This window comes from Solanum pennellii, chromosome 2 (assembly GCF_001406875.1).
Source record: "Solanum pennellii chromosome 2, SPENNV200".
Lineage (NCBI taxonomy): Eukaryota > Viridiplantae > Streptophyta > Magnoliopsida > Solanales > Solanaceae > Solanum > Solanum pennellii.
In genome coordinates this window covers 54,716,752-54,738,010 of record NC_028638.1, presented here as the reverse complement: position 1 = coordinate 54,738,010, position 21,259 = coordinate 54,716,752, and the positions used below count along the sequence as shown (strand labels likewise).

The following is a 21,259-nucleotide window of genomic DNA, read 5'->3' as shown; positions in this document are numbered from 1 at the left end:
TTTGACAATCATTTAAAATTATTAAAATGAAATAAGTAAGCAAATTGGGTTCTATGGTGTAGTGGTTAGCACTCTGGACTTTGAATCCAGCGACCTGGGTTCGACTCCCGGTAGGACCTCTTTTTTATTTTGCAACGAAGGTGAACAATTTTATATTGAAGGTTGACCTATTTTTAAAAAAAGAAAAATGAAATTAGAATTTCAAGTTTGCAAGAAAATATAGGTTACTCAACTTTAAATAAATTATTTTCTATATTAAATAAGTCATTGATTTAAACGCAATTATAAAAAGTAAACAAGGTTCGTAGCTTCGTTCTTACTCGGAATATAGATAGTATCTTTTATTTTAAATAAGTTATTTAAACACAATTATAAAATATAGACAAGATTCGTAAGTTCATTCCCGCTCGAAATATAGATAGATGCAAAGAGAAACATTTAAGACAAAAGAAAACAGTGCTAATCAATTAGCACATGTGTGTTACTTATAATAGTCTCAAAGAAATATCTGATTAGATTATTTAGGAGGTGACAAATGAGAAGGTTTAAGAAATTATTAATACAAATAGGGACCATTTGAGTCGTTTTCACAACGGAAAAGGAATAACTATATGTATTTGAGAATACTGTTATACTTTCGATTCAAATATATCCATTTCGTTATACTTTTTGTCGCAAATTTACACCATGGATGAATACACCAACTATTTCATTTCCAATTAGATTGATTTCTATTAAGGTAGAAAAATAATGTAGCATTATTAATGAACTCTTACAATAGTGTATCGAAGGAGTGTGTGTGACATTTTAAGTTTTACACAGAAATGTACAAAATAAGCTCTAATGGTCATGAGATCCCTTAAGAGAGAAGCTGCAAAAAACCTTGGTGCTCTTATACCCCCGATGGATAATAGACTCGCCCCTCTACCAAGTTTTTGTTTTGTCTGCAGCAAGGTTCAAACTCGTGATGTGAGTGTAACCTACATATCAACATTGCTTCAGAGGAAGAGTAAGATTATGGTTTAGATATCTCTGCCTTGGCAAGCGCCTCGTTCTCTTTCCCCACCCGGTTAGACTTTTTTCCTCGAGCCCCAGCTCACTAGAACAAGGCTGGTTTAGCGGAGGTGTGCAATCAGCAGGATCAGCATTTGTTAAACGACGCCTTCCCCTGCCACTCTTACCGGTTTTCCTATGTGATAAGCTAGACTGCCAAGAGGATCCACTAGCTTTAAACAGCTCTTCAAATGCCAGAATATCCTTGTTCACCTCATACCTCGACAGGGAAATAAGACCAGGAAGAACGTCCCTCTGGAAATCTCTCCGTTGCCTGCCCCTTCTTGCTTGCCCTCTTCGAGGCCGTTTGGGTAAGGTAGTGGCCCCCGTTTCTTCGTCATCATGGCTCTCCATTGTCGGCATTTTATAGGAATACTCTTCTTCCTTCAAATCTTCCAGCTTGAGTGTCATAAACTCGAAATGATCAAAGCCATCGGGAATGGATTCCTCATCAAACTCGGACACTGTACCTGAGCTGATCTTTCTAGTAATGCATTCTTGGCCACTAGAGTGGGAGGAGACCAAATCAGCAAACCATTTGAGGCAGTCACTAGGTTCAGTTTGCAACACATCATTCGTATCTCCATTTACAAGACTAGATGCTGAGATGGAAATTATAGACTCCGCAGCAACCCTCATGGCTTCTTCACTCGACTTATTAGATTCTTCTAATGTAAGTTTAGAATTCCCACATTCTTCTTCAGATTCAAGAACTGCTGGAGCCTCTAAGTCTATCTCAGTGGTTGCAATCCTTACCACAGCCTGAGGAAGAGGGGAAGTGGATGGTGCCTCTTCTTCATCTAAAGACAAGTTCAAATCAATCTGATACCTTAAACCAGAAGTGCAAAAATTTAGTCCTTTTTCTTGAACAAAATCCTTAGCTTTCACCTTCTTTGTACAAACAGTCTCATCCCGTGAAATGATTGTGGCAGTAACACCGTCAATATCAGGAAAAGTGGCCTTTGAGAGAGAACGGGCTGCATGCGAGTCCTTGGAGGCACTGAAAATTGGAACACCAAAAATTGTCCTTATTTTAGTGCTGTCACTAACTTCAACTTTCTGGCACTCAGAATCTTTGGTGGATATCGATGACAAGGTTCCCCGTCTCTGATCTATAAATTGAGAGGAGTTGACTGCTGTGTCTTCTCTTCTGAAAAACTGCTGGGAGTAATTCTGCAAGGAGTCCAGATTTAAGTGATAACAACTTCCCTTCCCTTTGATCTGCTCTACACTTTCCTGTGATTTCCCGACTAACCAAGGCAACGTCTTCCTGGGGTTTTCCTGCTTCCTTTGAGAATCTCCAGATACATGTGTTTTTCCAGCCACTTCAGTTTGAGATACACCGGAAGTATCTCTCGCATTCTTTAATCCAGCAGATTTACAATCCATGTCATTCACACAATTGAAAGTTTTTGTCCAATCTTTAGCACTTGGCTGAGATCTTTTACAAAGAACATTTTGGTCTGGAAGTACATTCTTTGAACTTGAATGTGATCTGACATCACTTCCCATATGCATATTGCCTTGATAGACCTCAACGTTTCGTAGAAGTTCAGTATAACTCTGAGAAAGTGGTTGAGATTTATGAGTAGACGTTTGCACATGGGAAAAGCTGGCAGATTGTATTTGATTTTCTTCATGAATTTCAACGCCAAAAATTGTCCTTTTCTTCTGGTGCTCATTCTTGGTTTCCTTAATGAGAGAGTGCTTGAGAAGTTCATGACCTTGTGATGACAGAAAGGCTTTAGGTAAATTTTCAGCAGTTTCAACTCTTCCAGAAGATCTGTTATCTAGTTGCTTTTGCTCTGTAACAGAAGATGAGATCAAAACGAGAGTTAGTAGCAAAACATTAATATAAAATACGGCATGCAAGGCATGTGTAATTGTTGCATCATGACCTTTACTTTATAAAAGTGGAAAATATGAAAATTGGAAAGAATAAATAAGGAGGTAGGTCCAAACAACAGTAGAGAGTATTGTGCAAAATTGAGAGTTTTTCAATAATAGAGACCTGCTTACTAGAATAATATGCATTATCCTCAATGACTGTCTACACATTGAAAGAAAACCGGGATGCAGTATATCAAATGAAGAGGTGGTACACAACAAGAGATCTTTCTGTGACTATTACGGTGGCCCTTTCCGCTCCTACTTTTGTTAGTCCATCTAAACATTTGTACTGCAACTCATTTAACAAATACCCAGCAAGAAAAAGTTACAACTAGAACTAAAGTTGTGCACCAGAAAGGTTGCTGACATATATTTAGTCTTCCCTTAATATCCCTATATAGAAAGGACACGACATATGGGAATCCACTCTAAGTCAAGAAAGTCGATTTGGAAGTGGCATCGGATACTAGCTAAAAGTTCTTCCTTATCGGCTTATCCTCCATTCTAATGAAACATATGAAAAGTAACTGCCTACCGATACAGTTTAAAAGTAACAAGACAGGTTTACATCATGAAAACATTCTTACCAGCATTAAATTTAAAAGTTAACTGCTCTTCTTCATTCCTGCAAGGCAAGTGGTTGAGGCAAATTCCACCAATCCTTTCCTTGAGTGACTTAGGAGAGAACTTCACCCCATCAGAGCTGCCATCCTCGAGGCAAGTAATGTTGCTTATATTGATATCCGGAACCAAAGGAGGATCTTCTTCAAGTGGTAAAGGTTTATTCAAGTCAGCCAATTCATCAGTCCTTTTTGAGGAATTGGTTCTGTCGAGATCAGCATCAGAATGAAATTCTAAAGCTCTAGGTGTCTTCACGTCTCTTCTTCGGGGGATCGGATAAATTCCCTCAACAGGGTTCCCTTGAATGCCAGCTAATCCCAATTGTTCCATAGTAGTTTGTTCTTCTTCGTTATTCGTGCACTCTTCAACTACATATCTAGAGTTGAACATTTTTCTCTGGAACAAACTGCTACCAGGCTGGTGAGGTTCACATTCCCTTGAATTGTTTGTGACTTGAGGGGAGAAATGAATGGACCTACTGTCGTTCTCTATAAAATCAAAGGATGATTTGTACTTGGAAGCATCTTTCGTTGATAGCTGGCCAGCTATAGAATCCAATGAAGGAAAATGAGACAATGAGGGACTAGACTGGAATATCTTCATTTGACTGTTAAGCATTTCTTTCCTTTGATGTTCATTCATGAGATCTCTTTGTCTTCTATAAAGCCGGTGGAGTTCTTGGATCTGTACGTGTAAACAACAGCACAAGCACATAAATGTTAAAACTACGATCTCTTTATATTAGCCCTCCATAGAAATGCAACTATTTGAGTGGGAAATTGTTAAAAGTCACTATACCTGATGCCTAAAAATTGTTTCCTGCCCCAAAATTGTCTGCCTCATTTTTTCCTTGTCACATCCCAAATATCCATCAATTGGTTGCGACGACAAAATTGAATCAGTGCACTGACTTCTTTTCCTTGATTTATTTTCATGATCTAAGAGCCATGGGGTATTAGTTCCATTGTTATTTAGATCACTCATGGAGCAAAATCCTGGCAAGTACGTCTTACATTGTACTTTAGTACCCATTCCTGCAATCATACAAGGGGTAGAAAAATGATTAAGCCAGTAAAACAATAAAACAGAGAGAAAAAAAGACTAAGAAACTGCAAACTAGACAGCAAAAAGATCAAACACCACGAATAAGACTTAACAGACTCTAAATCAGACTATTACAATCTTGCAAATTTTTTAGAGGGACTATAACAGTTGCAAGCTCAGTAAAAAAGACAGTCAATCCAATCTACTTCAGCTCAACAAGCCAGAGTAATCGCTTGAAAATTCTAGTAAGATCCACGATGCTAAGAAATCTTCTGGCTATGCCAATGAAAAGGAAATTCCAATATTAAAACATATGTCTTCAGATCACGGGAAGTGCTTCCGTTGACCTTGCATTGTACTTCTACTTTTGAGCCACAGGCATAACTTTTTCGTCTTACAAAACAAGTTCAAGTATACCAATCCAATGCATTCATGTGTAACTGCTATCTCTTATCTCTTTGCACACCAAATACAACATTTTTGGACATACAAATATACAATCATAATGGAGGCCAGGCACGATACGCCCTGTCAAATTGCAGTGAGGTTCAATATTTACAGAAGTTATAACAAACATCTACATATCAAAGCCTGCTTTCATTTGATGGCTTAACAAGTATATCGTAGTTTTCAAACGTCTCATGCTCAAAAAAAAATGGGAAGGCTGAACAGAGAAGTGAACAAATTCGTCGATTTTGTTGGCATTATATTGCTCTAGTTTCTAGCTAATGCAACAAGATGATTACCTTCTAAACAAATGTCTATATTTATTCTACTTTAGCAACCTAAAAAATACAGTAAATAACAATAAAATTACTCAATTTTCAAGTCAAAATTTTGGAATTGAAGGTAATGCAATCTATGAATTAATTCCTTATTTTTTTCATGAAAAATAAAATTAAAAACCCTTCTTTCAATTTTACCCAACAAAGGTACTATGAAATATAAGTAAAATAACCTCTGGTCCAATTTCCAATTCTCTTCTATTTTCTTCCTTCAAGTAATCAAAACATAAAGATCAAAAACAAAACAGAGACACAAACTTGAAAAACAAGTAAACAGCATAAAATAAATTAGTAAAAGTGAAATTAATAAATTACCTCAAAAAAAAAATCTCTTATAACTCTCCTCCTCTTAACAACTTGAAATTCAATCTTGAGTCTGAGAAAAACAAACAAGCATAAGAATTCCCTTATATTAAAACCCCACAAACCCAAAACAAGAAAAGCAACAACCTTTGTTTTGTCACTTAACAAACCTTAAAAACAAAAACATCATATCCACAATCAAGAATTGAACCATATAACTTAAAAAAAAAAAAAGTACCTTGTGTTGTGATCAATCAAAAGAAGCTAGAGAGATCCCAGATAAGATTAAGATCTCTCTATTTCTCTCTCTTAGTTTCTCTCTCTACAGAGAGAGGAAAAAAAATGAAGTCTTTGGAAAAAGCAATGACTTCAAAAATGTCAACATGTGGTCTCTTTGTTATTCTCTTATTATACTTTCAATCATTTCTTTACCCAATTGGCTATCTTTTGATAGTTATATAACAACAAAGTAGTATCTAATTGAATAAAATAAAAATATTTGACAGATTTTATTTTTCTGGGCTTTTGAGGAACTGAAAGACATAGGTATTTGTAGCACATTTTCTAGATTCTCTCTTCCTTCTCTCCTGCTTATTGGGTACCACATAATTTAATTTTATTATTATTGACAACTACTTTTTATTTTTTTTTTAATCTTAAGTAATTTGCTTTTATTTTTCAACTAATTAATAAACCAGTACTCATAACTATAATTATCATTTAAAATGATTTGATGCAACATAAAAGAAAATTAACTACACCCTTCCTACCATATATTATTTTGTAAAATATAATGATATATCAATTTATACAATTAATAAGTACTATATTGTTTTACATTTAATACTCATTTTTAATATTTAGATGACGTATATTCAATAAGGTGGTTTGGTAAAATTACCCCTATCAAATTGACTTATATTGTATAAATTACAATTTTTTGCATATCGATATGATAAAAAAAATATAATATAAAATGTTAGTCAATTTTTATAATTTGATTCTAAGGATGAAACAATGACAATTAAAAGTTTGCAGAGATGATAATTAATAACTATTATTGTAGAGAGACGATAGTTATACAAATAACATTTTATGTGAGGATTTATTTAAAATAACATATCTATCTTTTATTTATGTGTATCCTAGTTTTCCTAAATTCTGTCAATCAAGTTATATTGAATATATTGTTATTATTATTATGATTTACTTTTTTTGAGCGATTTTTAACCCGATGTCAAGCATATACTTCACGATTCGGATTCACGTAATTTTTATTTATTTTTCTTGGAATAAAAATAGATTTATATGTCACATGGCTAGATAATCTAACTGGAAAAAAATAGTAGGATGGTGTTTGTAAGTTTAGAAGAATGGGAAAGGGTATTAAAATACTCAACAGCTTCCTAATTGGTGACCTCATTTTCTATTCTTCCTTTGTCTTAAAATTACTTTGTTCTTTTTTAGTTGTTTTTAATTATTTATTTATTTAAATAAATTAAGAAAAAAGTATTTTTAAATAATCATATTTTTAATTTATTACTTTGAAGAATATAAAAACTTTTTGAAATTTTTAAGTTTTTAATTTATTTACTATATAATTAATAGGAATAAATAATAGATTTATTGTGTCAACCATTATTTTTTCAATAGTTATTTTAGTTTTAAAATAAATAAATAATTAGATAATAAAAAGAAAACAATATAAAGATCGTATCTAAAACTAATAATCACGCGCAGGAATGGTGTTTTCTCTGACGGGAAAGTACAAAATGTACGTCAACATTCACTAGAAAGATAATGTTTAGCTGACCTCTCCTATTCTGGCGCGTGAGAGAATATCTCAACTCTAATCTCTTACCCTAAGTCCGTTTGGCCATAGATTTCTTCAATAATATTTGTGAAAAATTTTGGTAAATAGTGTTTGTTCATATATTTTGTTAATATTTAGTAAATATTTTTGGCAAATATCTCAAATTCCCAAATACTAGTTTTTCCTAGTATTTGGATCAAATCTCGTTATTTGGGATCCTTTAAAAATTAAAAGTTTACTCCAAATTTTTAAAAATATTACGTGATATTACATAATTTTTTACATTAATTTCAAAGTAGTGATGAAATATTCAGTGAATGTGAAATGATAATATGATTATTGATGAAAATGATAAATAATCGGCTCAAGATAACAAAATCATGTGTTTTATCTACTTCACGATGTATGAAATGATACTTGTTGCACTCACTCAAAATTACCACATTGCTCTAGTGTCATGGACACTATTTATTATTGGTGTAACAAAGATTCAATTGACTTGTAATACAAACTTATGGTTAATTTTGATATTTTTAAAACTTATGGGTATAAATTATATATTTCTAAAAAAGTGAAATATATTTCTCAAATATTATAGTCAAATATATGGTGAAATTTCACTCAAATTTTCACCCAAATAATATTTACCAAGAATATTTGAAAATCTATGACCAAACGCTAGCTAATACTAGATATTCCTTTTATAACCGCAATTGTTAAAATTTTAACTAATACTTACATAGAGAATGGGTTGAAAATATTTATATTTATTTTTATCTCTAAATAACGATAATTACGTCATTATTATTTAAATTATTTATGTCAAATTTTCAAAAAAAACATCTTAACTTTAAAAATATCTTATTATCTCACAGAATTTTTCAAATTACACAATTTTTACGCGATCTGCATTCTCGATGCCTAAGCGTGAGTCTCATCTCAATTAATAATATCTTTTCCAAAATTTTTACTAAAAATTGAGCATAATCTTGACCAATTCAAATTTAAAAATGCACTCCTTGTCTCATTTTTTAAAAGAATAATCTTGATATTCTAGTCCGTTTATACATATTCAGATTATATTTGATATTTTTTACTCATCATAATTAGAACAGAGAAAAAAAAATTCTGTTAGAATTTTAAATATAAGACCTCATATTTCTCAAACTCATTCTGTTGAGCACAAGTGCTACATACTGCAAAACAAGAATAACGCTATTTTTATATTTAATAAAATAATAATAATTTAGTTTTTAAACTATTTGACACAATTCTATTTTTGTGTGTTTGTGTCATATTTATATGTTGGTATATATGTTGCTTTCTTTACCATTTTAGTGTTGATGAGTAACTGCGTACTTTAGTTATTGTGGCGTAAATTAATTTATCTATTTATTAAACTTGACAGAGATATAAATTGAATGGACGAAGTAGTTGTGAATTTTAATAAACTTAGTCAAATACCAAGTGAATAAAATGATTTAAAATTCATTATGATAATATACGTCTTTTTCACCAAAACATATGAGTAATTTCTCACGTAAGGTTATCTGGGAAAAAATTCGAAATTCTGAGTTTATTAACTTTTGAAAATAACAGATATTTTAATTAGTTATATTAAGTTAATTATAATAAATATAAAATTTAAATCAAAATTAAGTAAAATTATAATTTCTCTCTGCTTCTTGGAAAAAGTTAAAATAATACGTCCACAGGGTAGCTATATTGGACACCCTTCGTCGGGAAATTATATCGTATATATAAATAAAATATTATATAAAATAGTTAAAATAACGTATTTTAGACACACTTAACATAATAAGGTGTTGTAGCTTAATGGTTTAAGGTGTCTTAAAAGAGCCAAACTTTTACGAGTTTGTGAGTTCAAATCTGCTAACAACAATTTTAAGCCTCTTTTTTTTTTCCAAAATTTTTCATATATATTAAGTTTTTTTTTTCAAAAACTTTCATGTATATTAAGTAGTTAAATTTTTAAAATTTCTAGGACACTTTTCATCTTTTTTCTTTCTTTTTTTCAAACTTTTCATGTATTAACATACTTTTTTTTTCAAAAAAAAAAAATCTTGTATATTGGGTAGTTTAATTTTTAAAATTTTTAGTTCAAATTATTTCCTCTTTTTTTTAAATTTTTTTTTTCATGTATATTACGTAAGCATTCAAAAATTCATGTATATTATGTAGTTAATTTTTTCAAATTTCTAGGGCGTCTTTCATCTTTTTCCTCTTTTTGTTCAAATTTTTCATGTATATAATAACATATCTTTTTTCAATTTTTTTTTTATATTACGTAGTTTAATTTTTCAAAATTTCTAGTGCACTCATTCAACCAAAAGAAAAAATATATTCGTGTATAATTTCTGGACATCTTTTGTAAAAATTTTAACTACGCCACTTTACATTCTATATATAAATGCGATCTAATGGATAAATTAACCTACCAACGATGAATTAAATATTATAGATGGTCCATTAGTGGAGAATATATATCATTTTCAGCATGGTATTATTTTAGTTTGTTAAAATAGCATAGAGAAAAAAGTTGTAATAAAAAATAAATTATAGTTGGAATTTAAAAGTAAGCAAAGAAAAAGTCCACGCTGTTAATTAGGATTTTATATTTTTAGAAAATTGGTAAAGTTGATTTATTTATGGTATAATTACGGGCCCTACACGTAGTTTGTTTCGTTTCTCTCCATTAAAATTACATTTTTGCTGATTATTCAAACATTTTAAAGATTTTTCAAAAGTTTTTCTTGTGTTGAAATTTTAAGTCTATTTTGTCCATGAAAATTAGTCCATCTAGAAAATAATAGTAAGCCACTTGGTAAGTGAAAAACAAGAAGATGAATAGAAACGCTAAGTCATTTAAATTTCCACGTAATTTAGGTATTTATCAAATTTTATGACCATCTATTTAAAAATATTTTATATATATATATATACATATACCAAATCTCATTGTCATTTTTATAAAAAAAAATAAATTATTTAATGATGATATGAATCTGAACCCACACCTCTTAAAGAAAGACAAAAGTCCCACATCGGTGATTAATGAGATGGGTGGACTCTTTATAAGGCATGGGCAATCCTCCTCCCTTTGAGCTAGCTTTTGGGGTGTGAGTTAGGTCTAAGACCTAATTTTACAACACCTAAAGTGAAGGTTTAGAATATAATTTCTTTTTTTGTTAAAAATATGTGCGTGTAATGGAGTATATAATAAATGATACTCTTTCTAACAGCTTAAGATATTAGATAAGATCATTCACTTTAATAGCTCTAACAAAAAGTAGATTAAAAATGTTTCTTTATTAAGGTGGTGCATGAGTGGATTCAGGTGGTTAGGTTTGAGGTTCTCGAAACTCAATAACTTTTCTGCGAATTTCATATTTGTATATATTGAGAAATCTAGTAAATATATACGAGTTAGAAATTCATAAACAAAGTGTGTTGTTTGATCTAGTGATAAAATAGAAACTTGATAAACTCTACTACATGTTGAAAATTCATAAATTTTAAATTCTAAATCAACGTCAATCACATAATGCAAATGTCTTTGTGCCAAAGGGCCTTAACGGAATTTGTTGAAATGCATTGTCTTTTACTCCATAATTTAACTAAGTTCTCATACAGATCTCCTATCAATTATTGTGATGTAATGTAATGTATATTCACTCCAACATATAAAACAAGTGAAACTTCATATATTTGTCTGTATGTTAACATGATCCATGTCTGCTTGTTTGACATATGATTCTACTTTGCCAAACACAAAATTCCAACATTTATGCTAAATCAAGTCTCTTTTTTTTTGTAACAATTTGCACATGAAATCAATAATTAATTCTTAAAGATCACAAGCCACTTCCAACTTTATCCCTATATTTTTTTTAAAAAAAACAAGAAATGTTAAACTAAAATATCTGCTAATGACAACGCCCCTCATTAAACAGTTGTTGGGGGGAATTTACTCTATAATTATATACATGGCCAACTGTCATTAAATGAAAAGTTGTTGGTGTCTAATACTCCGTGTATTCCCGTTTATGTTATACTCTTTTCTTTTTGCTAGATATGATTTCATGTCACACAAATATCAACGATATGTTTTTAGACAACGAAAAAAGAAATATTTATTGATCTTGGATTTTTGTTTTGTTAGGATAAATGGGGGAAGATGAGGGAAGTCATTTTCAGATAGTGATGGGCCAACAAACTGTAGAAACCTAAGAAGAATGAATAATGAACCAACTACTAATTGATCAAACTCTTTCAATTAACTTATATTTCACTTTTGAGTAATCAATGAGTAACATGCTCACACACCCACCACCCCACCTATGAGGCTATGCTTAATCTTGTTTTGATAGTTTCCTTTTACATACTCTTGTTTTCTCTTTTAACATTTTCATTCTAAAAGGAAAACTTAAGACAAAGATATTATGTTTTTTCTACAATATAATATAGGTTTCGAAAATTAAAATCATGATCAATGAGCAGATTCAGTATAAAATTGTGTAAGTTATTGCAAGCATTAGACGATAAAAGTTTAATATTTTATCTGAAAGGTTAAGTAATACATAAGCAAATAGTAGATCTAGTGTAACGTTGTTCGAAAGGATAATTACTCAACGGCTACACTTGCACATGTTTAAGATTATGTACTAAATCTAAATGGTGACCTAAAAGGGAATATTTGCAAAATCAGCATTGAATTTTAGGGCCCTTAAGCCCAAAAAATTATTCCCAGAGCCCAACACTCCTCATATTGACAGTATTTGGTAGGGGATTACAAAATCAAATCGAAAATCAAATCGAACCACAAATGAGTTAAATCGAGAAAAAATTTTGAGTAGTGGTTGGTTTAACTTGATTTGGTGTTGGAAAAACAAACCCTACTATATTTGGATACTTTAGTGTCATTGATTACATCATTGTTTGCGTTATATTCTTAAGAAACATCTTAGATAATTGTATTTTGATAGTACTGAAAAAATATTTGTTTCAAGTAAAAGTAAATTATATATTTGTATGAATACTTTAGCGGAAAAACTCGAAAACTCCGAAAAAATCTGAAACAACCCGAGGTTGAAAACCCAATTTTTATTTGTTTGTTTTGGCTTATAGATTTAAAAATCCGACACAAATGGCTTGATTTGATATTTAAAAAAGCCGAACCAACCCGACCATATACACACCCGGTACTGGAAAGTCTGCTCAAAGAAAAAGCTCCAATCTCCATTTGGTAGGCTCAGTTCTAAAGTCTATTTTAGCCAGGAGCTAATCACAGAGCACAGTTCTAAAGTCTATTTTAGCCAGGAGCTAATAGCATAGTTTCTATGAGAAAATAGTTAAATGAGAGGATTAATGCTGGGGAAGTGTGTCGTGTTTCATTTCTGAACCATATATGTCAACCATAATTGTCACTGCTTTTGGACCAAAACTATTGTGCTTCAATAGGAAATTTAATCCTTTTCACCACTGTAAATTTTCCCTGGTATTGCACATCTAGCACGTAGAGAAGACAGCCAACAGATTTAACTATTAAGAAGGTAAAACAACAATAACAACGTACCCAGTGAAATCCCTCTACATTGGTTCTGGAGAGGGTAGAGTGTTACTTCACCACTACTTTGAGATGATAGAGAGGCACTTTAAGAAGTTGAGGCCTAAATAACTTAGAGATAAAACAGTTGCTTGTTTCCAACTCATCATTATGTAAAATGCATGTTCCTCTGAGTTATGGATATGTACAAACATTGACCATGAGAAGTGTTCTTCACTAGTGTCTTGATTTGAGCAGGAAAGTGTAGTAGGAGAGAAGGACGTACAACAAATTTCGCCTTTATTTCAAGTGTCATTGCTGCTTCGAGAGAGATTGATCCCAGGAATCATACTTATCATTGCAGCTTTGTATCATTACATAATAGTTAACTTATCTGGGAATACTATTTACAAGAAAGTGTTGATTAACTGCATAAATCTATTATATCTGGTCTGATGTAAGAGACATATCTCAGTTCATGAAACTTATCATTCATCGCAAAGACCTGCTGGAACAGGAGAAAGCAATTTAAGATGCTGACCTAATCTGTCAACCATCTGATAAATCTTGTCTGATTTGACGTGAGATTTATCCATCACGGTGAATTCACGGTATTCATCATTCAATAGTAACAAGCTAGCACCAGATTGATTTGGCCTGCCAATGTTCTTCATCATCAACCTTATGTTGGCAACATTATCCCAGTCTCCTGCTGAAGCATAAATATTCGACAATGCAGAAAGTTTTCCAGCATTTTTAGGCTCTAATTTAACTAGGAGGCTACGCACGTCATCTGCAAGTTCAACATCTTTATGCATCCTGCAAGCCCCTAAAAGGGAACCCCAAATTTTTATGTTAGGTTCAAGCGGCATCTTTCGTGCAAGTTCAAAAGCTTCTCTAACGTAGCCACCACGGCCTAAAAGATCAATAAGACAGCCATAATGTTCTACTTCAGGTTTTACCCCATAATCTTTCTCCATGGAATAGAAAAAAAGTATTCCCTCGTCCACCAAACCAGTATGATTGCACGCACACAATATACCAACTAATGTCACTTTATCAGGCACAAATCCTTCTTGCTTCATCCTAATGAAGAGCTCAAGTGCCTTCTTTCCACGTCCATGCATAGCCAACCCATGTATCATAGCATTCCAAGATACCAAGTCTCTTTTTTTCAGCCCGTTAAAGACTTTATAAGCCTTATGCAAACATCCACACTTGGCATACATATCAATCAACGCATTACAAACCAAAGTATTACACTTGTACATACTCCTTTCAACGGAATCATGCACTTTTTTACCCAAACTAAGCATTCCCGACTCTGCACAGGCAGCTAGAATGCTTACAAAAGCCGCAACATCAAGTCTCAAACCTGTCTCCTCCATTTGCATGAACAACAGAATTGCCTCATTTATAAGACCCTTTTCAGCATACCCCGATATCATTATTGTCCAAGAAACCAAATTCTTGGAAGGCATCTTATCAAATAACATCCGAGCCATCTCCAAATCCCCAGCTTTGCAATAACCCGAGACAATGGTGGACCAAGAGACGACATCCCTCTGTGGCATAGTTTTAAACAACTCAAATGCCACACTCATTTGCTCAGCCTTGGTATATCCATCTAACATAGTATTCCAACTAACCCTATCTCTTTGAGGCATTTCATCGAACAGCTTCCGCGCTTCACTCAAATCCCCCACTTTGAGCAACGCACTAATCATGGAATTCCAAGAAACAACATCTCTCTCCTTCATTCCCCAAAACAACTGACCTGCAATTCGTACACCAACTAACCCACACTTGGAATAAGCATCAATCAACGAATTGGGCACATATATATCATCCTCAAACCCCCATTTCACAACATGGGTATGAATCATACTCACAACACTCAACCAACACTTCCCCGAACAACCCTTTAGAAGAAACGAAAAGGTAAAATTATCAGGAAAAATACCAGAAGACTGCATATCAAAGAAAGTATCAAAAGCTTGAGATGGTTGAAAGTTGTAGATATGAGCTCTTATCAAAGCATTATACAAATGCACATTAGGGTCACGCACTTGATCAAAAATCTTCAAAACAGAACCCATTTGTCTACAATTCGAGAAAGCAGCAATTAACTTTGGAGCAATGAAAGGGTCTTGTTCAAGATTGGATTTGTATACCAATGCCTGCATTTGCTTCAGCTGGTTAATGTCTCTGCATTTATCTAAGTCCCATAGTTTCTGCTCGAAGTATCTTCGCCTTGAAACCCATGTAGGAGCTCGGATTGGTGTTGGCATCTGCATCTTACAAATGGCAATTTTTGAAGAAAAATAGTCGAATGAGTAAAGATTTTAGCTCAACTCTAAACGAATGTTCATCAGAAACTGTCGGGGATAAGGTTTTATTTACGATAAATATCTAAGGAGAAACTTATCACGAACAAGTTATTCCGTAATTATGTAATAATATTATGGCTCGTTATTAAAATTACTTTATATGATTCAAAATTTGTATAATATTATTCGTATAACTATTATATAATGTAAATTTTGTATAATGTAATTTGTATAATTTTTTAAAGTTTTGATGACTGTGTTTGTATAAATTCATTATTTTCAGTTTATACAAAAATAACTCAATTAACAAAAATATTTGTGAATTATATAAACGAAATAGTTTAACTTATGATTATAATTCGTAAATATGCAAACTATAATTATGAAACATAATTAAATTTACTACAATGTTTATTTGTAAAAATTCCTCGAAAAAAAAATAACATGAATTTTCTAGTGATCATTGAATGTTAAAGCATATTTAGCACGTACAATTAGAAGCTTGAGTACAATTATTTTAACGTGTCTACAAACAAAATTTTCATGTTTATGTATAAAAAATAATTAAAAATATTCATGAAACTTTATTATATAATTTTGATGATAAAATTAGAGTTACATAAACATATTTTTTATTATTATTATATCTTCTTTAAAGATAAAAATATAAAAAAAATCATTTTAAAACACAATATTTTTGTATGTGATTCCAATAGTAGTAGCCTAGTAGGTTTGTTTCTTTCATTAGGATAGTATGAAATATTTGTTTTCCTAAACTTTCCTTTATTAAGAATAAAATAATGAAAAGAAAAGAAACTAAATATATAAAAGAACCAAGAAATATAAGTGGAAATGGACAAATAAAACTTAAAAGGTTATCTACTACAAAAAAATTTATTACAAGATCAAATTTTTGGAATAGCTTTTTTTTTCTTTATTCAATTATAAGCTATTTATTACTCCTTATCCTTATATTTCTAATTACCTGTTCATTTTTAAATTAACACACCTATTAAAAAACAGTTAATGACATAAAATTTATCATTTTAACCTTATTAATTATGAAATGGATGAAAAGTTCTACATTTTTTTCAAAGTAATTAGTTATCTAATTGAGGATATAATAGATTTAAAAAATTATATTTTTTTAATTTATCAAAATGAAGAAATAATTAGGGACAACTATTAAAGAAAAAGTGGACAAGTAATTAGGGATGAGAGAGTATGAAGTAGTGATACCTCTCGAAAGTCAATTTGTTTATATTTCAAAGTTAACTAATTTTAAAATTAAAATTTAGATATTTAAAAATTATATGTAAAATATTATAAATTACAATTTTATTCATGTATCATTTATCAATACGAGCAAGAAAATATAAACTAATTTAATATTGATCGAAATTCATATCACTTGACTCTTAAAAAGGAATGACATTAGAAAGAGACAAAAATATCTTAAAAAAAAGTGAGGAATTAAATAATAATAGGGAATATGATATAACCTCGTTACAAATTTAGCCAAGATATAATGGATTAATAGATGAAAACTTTATGTATTTATGCTTACAAATTTAAATAATTTTTCAAATTAGTTCAAAACTTTGCATATCACCTAATTCATAATTAATTAAGGTCAGAGCTTACATTTTTTTAAATCTAATTGTCAATTACAAACTTCTCTAATTTTTAAAAGTAAATATTTTAATATTTAAAAAAATCATTGATATAATCCTATCATATAAAAAGAAACATAGATTTCAAAGTCAAAATAAATAAATAAATAAATCGTAGTAAAATTTTCAAAATATAAATATTTATCATCTTCTAGTAAAAGTTTAAAATATGTTAATGAAGATCTTTAGCCTGTTCATCAAGAAAAATTCTTAGCCAAAAGCAATGCTTGCTTTCAAAATTTTCCTGCCGAGCTTCCTCTTAACTTTTCTCAAAATCATATTTTAAAATTCTTATACTATCTCAACATATATATGAATTTAAATAATTTAATTAATTCAATTCATAGACGAAAAATCTTATATATTCTAAGTATAATTCGTAAAAATACGTATTTCCGAATGAAACAAAATTTTATTATATTTATGAAAAATGACCAATTAGATCATTTTAATTATGAAAATTCACAAGGAGAGGCTATTATTAGTTGGAAGACATATATTAACAAATATAATTGACGCATATGCTAAATTAAAAAATTGATCAAATTTTTCTTTGCATAAATCTCGCGAGGTGAGGATCTAGTCATCCTACAATCTTAGTTCATTTGATACATTTTCTATACATATTAAATTCACAATAAGCTCAAAACACTCAAAATAATAATATAACAATGCAATTATGCATAAAATATAACGTAATATAAATACATATTTTTAACCGAATATCATCATATAATTTTGACATATATAACAATATTGATAAAAAAAATATGTTACACATGTTACAAGAAACTTGTCTTACAATAAGGAAAATCACAAATAAATGCACCAAATCAGCACGGAAGAAATGCACAAATAGCAACACTTCTTTGCGTGAAAAACCATTTTTTTGGGTTAAAATGATCCATAACGGTATGAAAATTATTGATATTTATTTGATTAATTACTCTAATGATAAACACATTAGCTATCAATTTGAAGATTGTAAGCTCAAATCACCAAGAAAGTAAAAGATAAAATTTCTTAGAAAAAATTATAAAAAAAAGAACTCATTCAATTAAATTAATATTTATCATCAACTTCACGTGTAACATATATTAGAATAAGATATGTATACATATTAAGAAGATAGGAGGAAAATTGAAATATATTTTTTAGGAAGAGCGAAAATAGTTATAGGCTACTAACTTTGACTAAAAAGAGTTAAATATCTCAATTTAATGTCAACATTTGAATATTAGGCTACAACTTATAAACTGGACAAAAGTTAAATTTGACTATGCCAACTTTTGAATGTCTAAAATATAATATCAAATTGGAAAAAACTAAGGGCTTTTGTGATAGAGTGTATTAAAAAAATAATATTTGTATTAATTTGATATATTTTTAGTATTTTATTTGATATATTTTTTTAATCTATTAATAATTGATGTCTGTATTAATAATACACTCTATCGTGTATTGAAAAGTGTATTATTAATACCATTTATTTTTATGCATTAGTAATGCAATGATCACTAATGCATGTATTAATATTATTAAAAATATAATTGCCCTCAAAAACTTGTTTTACATCATTTTCACTATATTTGTATAAGATATTTTTGTAAACTAAAAAAATTATATAATGCATAATATTTTTAGTACACCAAATCGAATATTGCATAAAAAATTCATCATAACTAATACAAGCATTACTAATATAAACATTACTAATATATTACACTTTACATTATTCTTATACACTGTCAAATTTGGGGCAGATGCCAGATGAGAAATCGACTGCCTCACCGATAAAGTAAAAATATATGTAGTCTCTTTATTTTTTTAAAATTTTTGTTTAGAATTTTATTAAATGGTCTATTAATTGAGCCATTGAAATTTCCTTTGGAAATATTTGAATTCAAAATGTTCAATTTTTTTATTTTTTATTTTTAAAGTCTTTTCCACTGAGAAACCCACAATTGACCTATTTAAAGATTGGATTGGCCAATTACGAATTGCCAACTGAAAAGTTTTGCATTGACATCTTTTTGTTTTATTTATATATAATATAAAAAGCGTCATATTATTTTCAGAGGGGGAAAACATAAAAAGAATCCCTTTTTATTAATTTAAATAAGTCTTCACTTCTTCTTTTTCTGAAAAAAAAGGTGAGGTTATTTATTAATTTAGATTAGATTACAAAAAAATTAAAAAAAATAAAATAAAAAAAATACGCGCACTGAGCACCAAAAGCACCACTCCCAAAGGTTGCAAGTTGATCTTCATAAAAGGAATCTATATAATTAAAAAAAATTATCTTAATAATTAAAAATTTTCATAAAAGCAATTAAAATTCTGATCTCAATAATTAAAAGTTCTTTATGAAAGAAATCTATCTAATTAAAATTTTGATCTCAGTAATCAGAAGTTTTTTTTTATAAAAACAATCTATATAATTGAAATTCTGATCTCAATAATAAAAAATTCTTCATAAAAGCAATATATATCATTAAGATTCTGGTCTCAATAACCAGAAGTTTTTCATAAAAACATCTATATAATTAAAATTTTGATCTCAAAAATCAAAAGATTTTTCAATTTATGTTTCCTAATTCTTCCATCTAAATCGGAAATAATTTTTTAAAATTTCAACTTGTTAAGCAAATTAGAAATATTATAGTATAAGTGACAAACTTAATGACTCAACGTATTAAAATATTACTCCTCTGTTCCAGTTTATTACGTGACAAATTTAATGGTTCAAATAGTCACACAAATACCTATTAATTATTATTTTTCGCTCAATAATATTTATTATAGTTATCTAATAATACTTGTTCAATTTACAAAATTAAGAGATAATTTATTATTTGTGTCTATTTTATCCTTGTTATTAAATACTCTTTTTGTTCCATTTTATATGTCATCTTTTTACTTTGCACTTGCATTAAAAAATAATATAATTTTACCTTTCTACCCTTACTTACTTTTTCTCGGACTCAAGTTTTCAATTTATGAATATAAATTCATTTAATCAATAAACATGAATAATTTACTTAGCTTTTCTAAGTTGGTCAAATATATATTTTTAAGAATAAAAACTCACAAGGATAAAAAAGAAACAATATCGTAATTTATATATTGATTTTATGAAATGACAAATATTATGGACTAACTATTTATAGAAAGGGATAACATATAAAATGAATCGAAGAAAATATTATTTATCATCTAACACATTTTTCAAAAACTTTAAATTTAATAAAGTCAAAACATTAAATTTATAAAATCAAAGAATAATATAGTAGTCCATCCATTCCTATTTATATGACATTCTCTTCTATAAATAGTTGATTCACAATACTTATCATTTAATAAAATTAATAGATAAATTATCATATTCTTCCTAATATATTTTTAATAGACTAATTAATTAGTTTTAATAATATATATTTTGACTAACCTAGGAAAACTAATAAGTGATAAATATCCATTGAAGTTTTTCATACATTGATTAATTACTCTCTCCATTCCTTATTCTAAAAAAACTTATTTTGAAAAAGAAATTTTAACAAACAAATTAAAAATAATATATGGAGAAAAAATAAAAATTAATCTTGAAAGTTAAAGCTTTAATAATTTATTTTCAAAATTTTAGATTAATTGGTGAAAAAATGGCTCCGAAAATAAACTCAAAAATTTAAATAATCATCTAAATATATTTTAATTTTTGAAATCTAACATATTCATTATTTATTGAGAAATTGACTCAAGAAAACATTAAATAAAAATAAACAGGTAAAATTAGTTAATTTCTTAATACACAAAATCTTTCTATTTCTTTCTATTTTTATTTATATGATTCACTTTTGATTAGTAAGTTCTCCAGAAAAAAAAAAGGACATACTTTTATATTTAATAGTAATAATATAATTTTAAAATACTTATTTTGCCTTTAATAAAATGCTTTAATAATTTAGAGATCAATTATTTATTGTAGATGACAACTGACAAATGAAATTAATCACATAAATTAAAGACAAATATAATATTTTATCAAATATTCTTTTGAAAAAATATATTTTATTTTTAAAATTAAAATCCAAATATATATATATGTAGAGAAAGACTAGGTAGTAGGAGGATATCGCATCAGATACCTAACACCCCACCCACCAAGTGGACCTCACGGGGCG

General features: G+C 29.4%; 2 protein-coding genes and 1 non-coding gene across 4 annotated transcripts; 1 reads left to right on the top strand and 2 right to left on the bottom strand.

Annotated features, from left to right (window-relative positions):
- The first annotated feature begins 47 nt into the window (after positions 1–47).
- On the top strand, positions 48–119 carry TRNAQ-UUG. The gene has a single exon. It is a non-coding gene; the product is annotated as a tRNA-Gln (tRNA).
- Positions 120–694: 575 nt separating this feature from the next.
- On the bottom strand, positions 695–6,225 carry LOC107009673. Of its 2 annotated transcripts, XM_015209012.2 has the most exons (5): positions 5,935–6,225; positions 5,709–5,769; positions 4,363–4,598; positions 3,531–4,248; positions 695–2,858 (listed from the first exon to the last, which is right to left on the bottom strand). In XM_015209012.2, exons 3-5 carry the CDS (start codon positions 4,594–4,596, stop codon positions 988–990), a joined length of 2,823 nt encoding a protein of 940 aa, XP_015064498.1. In that variant the 5' UTR covers positions 4,597–4,598; positions 5,709–5,769; positions 5,935–6,225; the 3' UTR covers positions 695–987. The 2 variants fall into 2 exon arrangements, with proteins under 2 accessions (XP_015064498.1, XP_027770622.1); XM_027914821.1 differs by lacking the exon at positions 5,709–5,769.
- A 6,777-nt stretch (positions 6,226–13,002) lies between these two features.
- Positions 13,003–15,503, bottom strand: LOC107009681 (pentatricopeptide repeat-containing protein At3g29230). Its single transcript, XM_015209025.2, has one exon. The coding sequence runs from the start codon at positions 15,370–15,372 to the stop codon at positions 13,564–13,566; it is 1,809 nt and encodes a 602-aa protein (XP_015064511.1). The 5' UTR covers positions 15,373–15,503; the 3' UTR covers positions 13,003–13,563.
- Positions 15,504–21,259: the final 5,756 nt, after the last annotated feature.